The sequence below is a fragment of the Brassica oleracea genome, chromosome C9, assembly GCF_000695525.1.
Source record: "Brassica oleracea var. oleracea cultivar TO1000 chromosome C9, BOL, whole genome shotgun sequence".
Taxonomy (NCBI): Eukaryota; Viridiplantae; Streptophyta; class Magnoliopsida; order Brassicales; family Brassicaceae; genus Brassica; species Brassica oleracea.
In genome coordinates this window covers 17,253,097-17,263,812 of record NC_027756.1, presented here as the reverse complement: position 1 = coordinate 17,263,812, position 10,716 = coordinate 17,253,097, and the positions used below count along the sequence as shown (strand labels likewise).

Below are 10,716 nucleotides of genomic sequence, written 5' to 3'. Positions count from 1 at the left end.
TTTGTTACTAATTCCAAACTATGAAAGCTTTGGAATACCAAGCTCACCATTGGTATTGCCACTCTGCCTTCCATGCTTATATTGTCCACAACTCTTCCATTCATGAAATTACTGTCCACAACTTTATCTCTTGTTCTAATAACTCTTTATCGTCCACCGTTTCAAGAGAATTTAAATTAAATATGATTTTTCATAGACACATGGTTTAATTTGCAATGAACATCACATGTTATGTGAAAAAAATTTAAAGTTGGTTGTGTCCACATTACAATGCATTTCATACACAAACTAATACTCAACTCAAAATACAATACCACGTAATACAATCAAAACTCACCCACTCTTCTCGGGTCCACGCTTCTACCGTTAATAAATACAAATATATACGTATTTTCGGTGATTCAAAAAAAAAAAGTATTTCAAAAAGTGTGTATTTTCGATTTAACAAAATAATATATACATTATAGATGTCAATCCTTGTTCTAAAACGCGCCCACCGCAGATCGGAAGGTCACTGTGGCGAAAAGGATGTGACCGGTATGTCAAGGCGCTGAGCCGTATTATACCCGTCTTAGCTGGAGAAATGAACAAATCAGCGCCTAGTTTTGTAAAATCGAGTTTCTCAAATCCGAAAAGCTTACCAAATATCAAAATTTCTAGTTCGAAATCAAATTTTAAGCCTTAGATTTGCTATATGTAGATAAATCCCAAAATAAATGGTTTAAAAACAGTGAAATCATGAAAATTTTGGAAAATGGGTGCATATTAGGTTTGAAAACTTGTGAAAAAAAAGTAGAAAATGAAGATATACCAGTCACTCATTAGACTATGAACATTGGTCTTAAAAATTCAACACCCTAATTTCCACTTTTTACACTTCACATCATCATCTCTCTCGTCCACCTAGCAATTCAACACTCATTCATTTTTTATACTCTACAATAGTTTTGTTTAATAAAATTCAACACTCTATCCTATTTTTTTTAATTGTTAAGAGTTTTCAATTAGTTCAACTAAAATAATATTAAAAAAAAAAATATTTTAATTACATTTTTACAAATAACAAAAATAAAAAAAAATATGAATATCATTAAATAGATTTTTTAAATTATATAATTAAGGATTTATTCAAGAGTTTAAAGATAGGGTGATAGAAAATTATAATAGAAATTGAAGTTTTTTTGGTATCCAAATCAAATGAACCAAATCTCTATTTATAGAGTAGAAAAAATTATGAATTTTGATATATAATACTTTTAAAATAATTTTTTTAGTTGTAAATAATTGTTGTTGAATTATTGAGATAAGAAAAAAAATACATAATCTACAAAATCCAATAAGAGACAGACACATGTTAAAAAAGGGTCACAGTTGATGTTTATTCAACGGTTGAATCCAAATAAGCATTTAATAGTCTCACTATTTTGCCTCTTATTTTTTCAACTGTTAGAAAAAAATCATTTAACAGCTCCAATATACGTATTCTTAAACCGTAAAAGCTGAAAATGTCAAAAACGCGTGCACTCTTCATCATAGTTGCTTTTATATACATATGTTGATGTAGTTAAGAAAGTTTTCTTTTAAAATCCTAGAAAATGTCAATATGTAGAAGATTTTTTTTATAATTGATTTTATATAGATATACTGATATTTATACATTAGTATTTAAAATAATGACCAATATAAACTTGTTGGGGATATAAAAAACATGTTTTAAACTAAAAATACTTAATTATTACTCTTTTATAATAATTCTATAAACCAAACTCCCGTTTAATGCAAACCTCAATCTTAATTACCTTCTCTGTATGATATAACTACGTCCACTAATTGGTTAAAAAAAAAAGCTACGTCCACTAATTGACCCATTAGAAGTGTTACTTGCCCACGATAAAATTATCCTAAAATGACTTCGGAAACAGCTAGTGTACGCCCGCAAAAAGTGACTGTTAAAAATAAAGACAAAAGTGATTTACAAACTAATGCACTCTTCTTTTCTAAGATTTTAAAAGAAAACTTTCTTCATCATAGTGTGATGTAACTAGGAATGTTAAAATGGACTCAATCTAACAAGATTAGCCTTAACTTGTATCAAAATCTTTAATTCTAACTATGACTTTTGAGATACGGCTAAAATAGGGCTGAACATACTAGTTCATAAGCTTTATAGGGTTAAGTTTTTGGCCAAATGATTTTTGCTTCCTCGATTCATCTTGTAAACCTTGATACCAGACAACTCTGAAGTAGCTTTTCTTCTCAGGAGGTTATCTTCAAATAGATGTTGGACAATGTAAAGATATTTTCTTCATCTAGTGAAGATCCGTACCTGAAGATGTCAAGAGAGGAACTAATCAACCAAGCAACCCCCATTCGAATCTAAGTGTGTAAGTTAGCCCAATCAACCATTTCTGTCACACTCGCTGAGCTTATGGTACATTGCCTCGGATCTCTCTCTCATCATCATTGAAAAGTGAAAGCAAACACAAACAAACAACAGGAGCTAATGTGAAAACATCTACTAAAAAACACTAAATGGAGATTTAAAATATATATATACAAAAGCGCATACACTAGCTAGCGAGCTTGAAGGCATCAATGAAGAGACCATAAGTGAAACCCATCTTGAAATTATTGAGAAGAGCGATGGGGAACGTCACGGTGGTGCGGCTGTAGTAGAATCTCGTCACATACTCAGTTAAAAGAACGCACAAAACCGCAGCGATAACGTCGTTCACTCCCAAGGCTCCAAACGAGAGAGAGATGGTCTGCGCGACATAGAACCCACCTAACAACGAGATCCCTCCGAAAAGCGTTCTTCTTGACGGCTTCTTGAAGTAGTTCCTGGAGATATCAGGAACCGTTCTTATGATGTCGATTAGTCTTCTTGGACCTCCTTGAGTCTCTTGCACAGCTCTAATGGTTCTCGCGAATCTCATTTTAGATTTAGATGAAGCGACAAAGGCACCGAAACTCTGGCACTGATGATGGTTGAGGAGTAGAGTGTTCAAGTTGGTGGAGATGAGGCTTAGAGAATGCGCCATCCTTAGCTAACGAGGAACAAAAATGAGCAAACTCTGCGATTGTAAACAGAAACTAGGGATTCGATTTCCTAAACAGTGAAATTTGATTCACATTTGAAAAGTTATATAAGGACTAATCTGGGTGAAATATGAAATCGATACAGGCCTTAGAAAAGGAATATTACCAACACGGTGAAGATCGAAGAAGCGAGGAATCAGCAGAAGTGATCAGAGCGAGGAGACGATGCGGAGAAGATAGGACAGGAAAGAGGAGAAGAAGAAAAGGCCCACTTGACTATTGAGCCCATTTTGCTAATATTGGTTTCGTTCGGTAGGATTTAAGAAAGAAAACGAACGTAACCATTGGATTAGACCATATCCACTGCAATAATTTCTCAAAATGAGGTTCTAAAAAATATAATAATTATGTTTCATGATTTGTTTGTACAACTAAATTTTTAATACTTAATAGAAAAGCTAAACTACTTAAAATGTGACACATGCTTTCATGGACTTTTTATGGGGTTATAAGAAAAAATTAATGGATTCTTATAGGATTCTCAAAAAATTTCACTTGAGAACTCAGTTACATATTCTCTTATTTTCAAAATTCTTCAATGTACATGTTCTTAGAATTTGATTGATTGAATTTTAATGAGATCAGTCAAATCCATTTGGTTAATAAAATATGTAGAAAATACCAATGCTTTTCAAATGCCTTTTATTTTATTTTATGCTTTCATATATAGATTTTTGCAAAGTATTAACTTAAAAATATCAACAAAGAAGGTATATTAGTAGTTAAATTTATATAAAGTTTGTTGATTTAAGTGTCGAGATATTTGTTATATTTGTAAAAGAAAAATACAAAAACTTGCATATTTTCTATCGAAATATTGTTCTAATTTTAAGAACAAGCATCATCATTGGTTGAGAAACTTACTGAAATTTTCATACAAATTTTTAATATTTAAATAATACTAAACATAGACAACTTACGACATGTGAAAAGAGTCGGGAGACTCTATTGAGCCTATTTATGGCTCACTAGATGGTATTGAACTGGAGCAAGCGATGGAGTTGGTGGAATAGAGGTGAACTGACTATGTTGGGCCTGAATGCCTAATTGTGACCCATAAAATACTCAGCTGCCTGAAACGACACCATGTAAATGTATTGTATGTCAATTGTACTTGTCGATAATATTGTTATGTACTTGTCGTTGTACGTATTTTTCATATTGTCTTCCACGTCCAACTCAATTGTCTTTCTGATTATGATCGTACAACGACAAGTACATAACAATATTATCGACAAGTACAATTGACATACTTGGCCATGTGTCACATTCTGAATTTATCTTACAATAAGAGACACATTCAACATTTGAAACATTTTTCCTTGGCACTTGTTATTTGATTGGACAATAATGCCTCTGATAAGAGTTTTGTTATTAATTTCAAACTCATTTACTTATTTGTTTTTATCTCAAATATTAATAAATATAAATAAATAAATTTGATGTAATAAATTTTAACTTTTCATCCTCTACATTTCGACATCAATTTATATATATTTTAGAAATTTAAAAATAAAAACATAGAAAATATTTTTATAATTAAAATATTGTAGATAGTATTAGATGGATAAGCCATCCACGAAAAAATAATATAAATGAATGAATTGTGGACAAAAAAAATGTGGACATAATTTTAAAAAAAATGAGGATTAGATTTCATCAAATACATGAATTTATAGTTTGTGTTCAATGTAGGAAAGGTAAGAAAGATAATCTTCTTTGTGGAAGGAATCTCCCCGGTTGAAGCCACCCACTAGTTTCCAGAGATTTGTTCAACCATCCACGCATAACCCATCCACGCTCCAGCTATCCACACACCACTTATCCACGCAACCCCCTTCTACACGCTATCCGTCCACATCTTTTGCAGATCTGGATTCTGAAATCGTAACTTTGCAGATCTGGATTTTGCAATCCACAACAACACTAAGAAACCAACAAAACGAGAATCGATTTAAAAGATTTAAAAGATCAGACAAATTCGGAGAATTTAGGATTTAGAAGGTGAGAAGTTCAAACTACCTTCTTCTTTTTCAACATCTTTTTATTTTTTTACAAGTTGTAGTCTTTCGATTTACCTTTTTTCCTTTTGTGTTAGGGAGAAAAAAAAAGTGATAGAGTCATTGGAAGATGAAATTTGAATAAAGTCACGTCAAAAAAACAAGAGAGACAAAAGAAAAAGTAAAAAAATGTTAATGTATATAATTTTTCGGTTAGGGAAATTTTGGTTTTTTTAACATTAGAAAGTGAATGTGTATTGCAGTGTAACTGAGAGAGAAAATGTGCCTAAAAATTTCTTTTAACAATGTGGGCCGTGTTCGTTTACAGATCGCGCGACCTGCGACCTGCGACATGCGACCTGCGACCTGCGACATGCGACCTGCGACTGATGTGGACGGATAGCATAGAAACATGCGACCTGCGACTGTTGTTGTTCGTTTTGCTGTCGCGTAACATGCGACCTGCGATTGGTCGCAAGTCGCAGATTGTTGTTCATTTTGATGTCGCGCAACTGATCGCGCGACCAGTCGCGGATTCCCAATTAAGTCGCCCGAAAAAACAGCGACTAAAAATTAAGAAAATTTTGATCGCGCGACTGGTCGCAGGTCGCAGATCCCAGGTCGCGCGAGACGTAAACGAACATAGTTTTAGTCGCAGGTCGCAAGTCGCAAGTCGCGCGACACGTAAACGAACTTAATCTTAGTCGCTGTCGAAGGTCGCAGTAAACGAACATGGCCGTGATCGACTCTTCGATGTATAAATTGTATATGAAGGTCAAAAAGCTAAAAGACAATGAATGATATCTGACACGTGTGAACATGGAGAAGGAGTTAGAACCGTCCGATGGAAAATGGGCTATTCCGTAATTTATGACTCTTTCACGTGTATTTTCGTGTGGCCTTTCCTTACTCCCGAGAAAGTTCCTTTTTTTATTACACTTTTTTTAAGTACTTGAAAAATTCAGACAAAAGCAGAAGAAGCAAAGTTCTTCTGTCTGTGTCTGATTCTACGTCTGTCTCCGCCACCATGACAAGCTCTTCATCTCCTTCACGCAAGGTCTCTCTTTGATTTCGTATTCTTCGATTTTGGATGTCAATTTTGTTTTTTTTTTTTCTTTTTTGGGAGTTTTTAATATTTAGAAATAAATGGTGATGGCGTAGGCGTTAAGCAAGATCGCGTGTAATAGGCTACAGAAAGAGTTATCAGAGTGGCAAGTCAATCCTCCCACTGGGTTTAAGCACAAAGTTACCGATAATCTCCAAAAGTATATATTTTTACAAAAATCTCATCAATGTTTTCGTCTTCAATTCCGAAATTTTGATGGACTATTTGGGTTTGTTTCGTGTGATTGTAAGATGGATAATAGAGGTAACAGGAGCACCAGGTACGCTCTATGCGAATGAAACTTACAAGCTTCAGGTTGATTTCCCTGAACATTACCCCATGGAATCTCCTCAGGCAACTTTTCTCATCTCCTTTTTTTGGAATTTGACATGAAGTTTATGTTTTATCCTCTTACTGGCAATCAAATCGTGATTAGTGTTTGTACTTTTTACCTTAAGGGGTCTCTTCTCCAAGTTTCTTAACTGTGTTGGCTTTATCAAACATAACTTGTGGGTTTAGAGTGTTTTGTTTTGTAATTTCTTGTGTGTGTGTTGGATATTGAGCAGGTAGTTTTTGTTTCACCAGCGCCGCTACATCCGCATATTTACAGCAATGGACATATTTGTTTAGGTATCTCTTAGTCTCCTCCTCTTGTTTCTTCACTCTCTGCATTATATATGCTCCTTTTTTTCTTACTGGTTTCCATGTGTTGTATGCTTCTTTCTGCTGTATGATTTTCCCCATTAACATCTTTTTTATAAGTAAATAAAAATAATTTTCTTGTAAACCCAGGAAAGAATTTGATGCATACATAGAGATAGATTACACTTTTTTTATGTCTGCTGTTTTCACAAAACAGTTTGAAACTGAAATGTTTTGGGAATCTCATAAATCTGACCTCAACGCACCTTACACATAGGAAATGTAAAACACTCTCTTTGTTATTTTTGCAGATATTCTGTATGACTCGTGGTCTCCAGCCATGACGGTTAGTTCAGTCTGCATCAGCATTCTCTCCATGCTATCGAGTTCACCGGAAAAGGTTTCTACATTTTTATTAACTCCCACTTATTATTATCACAAAGCCACACAAAATCTTACTATGTCTTTATCTCTGTCTCAGCAACGTCCCGCTGATAACGACCGATATGTAAAGAACTGCAAGAACGGGAGGTCTCCTAAAGAGACAAGATGGTGGTTTCATGACGACAAGGCATGATGATGATGATGATGATGATGATGATGATCTCTAAAACTGTTTCGCATCACCGCTGAATGTCTCCAACATGTAGCTTTGAAGATCACGAAATGGAGATTCTTCTGCTTGTGATTAAACGATTTTTAATTGTTGAACAAAAAAGGCAAGTAACTTGGGGATTTTTTTTTTTTTTTTTTTTTTTTGCAATATATGTTCATATTCTAGTAAATTCGATTGATTGCCAACTTTCTTTCCAACTTGAATGAAATATTTCAGTGAAATTATGTTAAGAGGCTCCATGTGAAATTAGGTTAGAGGCTCCATGTAGGCTAGCTCCATGTGCGTTAGAAATCAAGGTGAGAATTACATCAAAAGCTATACCATTTGCCTATGGCTGCAAACTTGCAACCAGTGACTATCTTTCTTTAAAAACTAGGATGTAGAAAAGATGCTGAATCCTGTACAAGTTTTTCATCAAATCAAAAGCAGCAATCCACCTTTTCTTTCAAGTGCATGTTTAAATCCATCACATATTAGCCATAAGATGGATCATACATGAAACCAAAGGCACAAAACAACCAAAGGGAACAAGAGGAGAAAGGAGGCTAGAAAATTTGTGATGCTTCTCAAGAATATGATGCTGGAACACATAAGATAAATGATATGAGTATCTGCTGGAGAGAATGTAGAGGGTTTGGTTCCAGCATTTTCAAAAACTCCCGTAAATGAATTTATAAAGCAGACAATTCTAATGGTTTAAACATCATTTTCACCAGTCTTATACCTGCCCATTAAAATCCATGAAAATGACTAATGACCATATGATGTCCGAAGTGCACCTTTCAACCATTGAAATTCGAAGCGTAGACCGTTGGAAAAATAAAGATCTAACAAAGTTATCAGACCAACAAATTCAAACACAACCAAGGCTACTAAAAATTCGTAATGGCTAACGAACTTCAACCATGCACAAGTTAAATACGAATTCTGAGCTAGTAAAAATACAAAAAGCATGTTGAAACTACAAAGTTTTTACTAGAGGTGCTGTTTGCTAGTGCAAATCAGTATCTCGGTTTAGCTCGTGCGGAGAGGTATAAGATGAACATTAATAGCTTGGGATAACAGCGTATAAACACGTTCGATCTTTTACGAACAATGTTAAAGCTAGTATTTTGTTTTGTGTTTCGTCTGATTAGAATCATTGTGCTACAGGCATAATAATCACGAAGTGTTGCAATGCGAAGAACTAATTAAACATAACACAATAACCTCAAAGAGTTGATAAACAACCAAAATGAAAATTTAGCATAGCTGCGAGTTATAAAGTTTGCAAACATTTATTCACACACCCAGGGCTCGTCGGCACCACAACACAAACGAAGATGATGACTCAAAGTGAAAGTGTCAATAAGGCAACAAGGATTTTATTAAAACACCAAACATATTAGCAAATAGGTAGAGAAGAAGAAGAAGAAGAAGAAGAAGAAGAAGGATAATCAAGCGGCAGCAACTTGAGAGTGCTTCAAAAGCTTGGCTTCGATTTCCTCCTTGGCAGCACCAACAACCTTGTCGAGCTTCTCTTCGCCTTTCATGTAGACAAAGGTTGGCATGGCCTGAACATCGAACTCCTGAGCAACAGTCTGCAAACAAAACAAAAGAACCAAACTGTTTAAGGCAAACACAATTTGTCTGGATATTGTAGAGAGAAGTAAAGTAACTCACAGCCAATTCATCGACGTCGACCTTGAAGAAGACAACATCAAGGTGCTTCTTAGCGAGCTCGACAAAGATGGGTGCAATGAAACGGCAAGGTGGGCACCACACTGCTGTGAAGTCTATCACAATCTGCGTGTACACAAATACTTATTAGGGTTTCAATTTCTGAGATCTGGAGCTTCAATTGATTTCATAAAATTCAAAATCGATTCGGACATGAACCTCCAGGTCATATATTCAAAACCCCCAATCATGGATCCGTCAACATACCAACATCAATCGCTAGAAAATTAAATTTAGATCTGGAGTAGAAAAAAAGAATACCAGTTTGTTGGATTCTTTGGCTGCCTTCAACTTGTTGTTCCAGTCCTCGACGGTGTGGCAAGCGATCACTTCTCCTGCTGGGATCATTTCTGCTGTTGCGGCCATTGTTCTCTCTCTTTGATTTTGATACTTTTAATTGAATAATTGCTTTGTCTTGTTGGTGGGGGGAGGTCGGTTCTTATAGAAAAGGGAGGACGGTTACGGAGCGAATCTTACCACATTTTTATGCCTTTTTTCCTCTCAAATAGTATTCTTTTAAAAAAAATGGAAAACTGGACCCAAAGGATTTATCCACCACGCGGAGGAATAAGATGCGTAATTGTGGAATCCAACGGTTGAGACTGAATCAATGTTAAATCGGAATCGGCATTTGGTGACGCGTGTAGTGACGCTCGTTGACGAATTTTCTAGAATGAATATTTTCGTAAAGAAATAAATCAATAATGAGTATATATATATTCTTTTTCTTTCTTTAAAGAATGTTTTGGGTAGTTGAATACCGGATGTCTTCATATTAAGTCACAAATAAAACATGCCGACATCTTATCGGAGATTACTAAAACATAATAATCTGCCAAATTCTTACAAAACTAAAATACTCATTACTCTAGTCTACAAAAGAAAAGGCTTTGCCTTATTCCTGTTTGATTCGTTTACAAGCCGTGAGGCACGTCTCGTGACGATTACCTAAAAATATTAACCGATGAGAGAGAGGCTCATGCCTAAGTGTTTGCCATATTACTGTGTTTTGGGGACGATTGGCTTACATTTGATCTCTTAAGCTTTTTGCACATATTAGGTTTATTTTTATATCGAGAAAAGATTGGGCATGGGAGGATTCTAAAGAAACATTTGCAGATTTTCATTAGACTAAAAGGGAGATTTAGCCGTTTAGGGTACATATTTTTTTCCATCAAGAACGAATTATTTTTACAAGAGAATGATCAAAATAGCAGTAACGTGAAAAGTGTGCCACTGTTGTAAATAGAGCGTTTAGAGACTGAATATTTCTGTGTTATTATTAATGATCAATGGGTTCATTTATATAAGGATTACAAGATGAAGATAAATGGAAAGTATCCAAAACCTAAACTCACTAGGATTAGGAAAACTACTAATACATAATAATGGAAAGATCACATCTACTAGGAAAAGGAAAGTGTTTCCTTTTCTCCAAGCTTTGTGGCCGCCTCTCTCTCCTGAAGTCGGCTATCTCTCTCCTCTCTCTAGGCTTCGGCCATCTCTCCATCTTCTAGGTATTGGGCCGGTCTTGG

At 34.9% G+C, this 10,716-nt stretch overlaps 3 protein-coding genes across 5 annotated transcripts; 1 reads left to right on the top strand and 2 right to left on the bottom strand.

Moving 5' to 3' along the window:
* Positions 1-2,477: 2,477 nt before the first annotated feature.
* On the bottom strand, positions 2,478-3,313 carry LOC106315909 (uncharacterized protein ycf20). Of its 2 annotated transcripts, none has more exons than XM_013753751.1 (2): positions 3,206-3,313; positions 2,478-3,047 (listed from the first exon to the last, which is right to left on the bottom strand). In XM_013753751.1, the coding sequence occupies exon 2, from the start codon at positions 3,039-3,041 to the stop codon at positions 2,571-2,573; it is 471 nt and encodes a 156-aa protein (XP_013609205.1). In that variant the 5' UTR covers positions 3,042-3,047; positions 3,206-3,313; the 3' UTR covers positions 2,478-2,570. The 2 variants fall into 2 exon arrangements, with proteins under 2 accessions (XP_013609205.1, XP_013609206.1); XM_013753752.1 differs by having other exon boundaries at positions 2,478-3,109; positions 3,206-3,294.
* A 2,711-nt stretch (positions 3,314-6,024) lies between these two features.
* Positions 6,025-7,455, top strand: LOC106316257 (probable ubiquitin-conjugating enzyme E2 18). 2 transcript variants are annotated; one of them, XM_013754136.1, is made up of 6 exons: positions 6,032-6,156; positions 6,261-6,364; positions 6,456-6,558; positions 6,771-6,834; positions 7,158-7,246; positions 7,328-7,455. In XM_013754136.1, the coding sequence occupies exons 1-6, from the start codon at positions 6,127-6,129 to the stop codon at positions 7,421-7,423; spliced, it is 486 nt and encodes a 161-aa protein (XP_013609590.1). In that variant the 5' UTR covers positions 6,032-6,126; the 3' UTR covers positions 7,424-7,455. The 2 variants fall into 2 exon arrangements, with proteins under 2 accessions (XP_013609589.1, XP_013609590.1); XM_013754135.1 differs by having other exon boundaries at positions 6,025-6,156; positions 7,158-7,455.
* A 1,194-nt stretch (positions 7,456-8,649) lies between these two features.
* LOC106317483 (thioredoxin H-type) lies at positions 8,650-9,697 on the bottom strand. The gene is made up of 3 exons (XM_013755294.1): positions 9,443-9,697; positions 9,125-9,247; positions 8,650-9,042 (listed from the first exon to the last, which is right to left on the bottom strand). Exons 1-3 carry the CDS (start codon positions 9,545-9,547, stop codon positions 8,899-8,901), a joined length of 372 nt encoding a protein of 123 aa, XP_013610748.1. The 5' UTR covers positions 9,548-9,697; the 3' UTR covers positions 8,650-8,898.
* Positions 9,698-10,716: the final 1,019 nt, after the last annotated feature.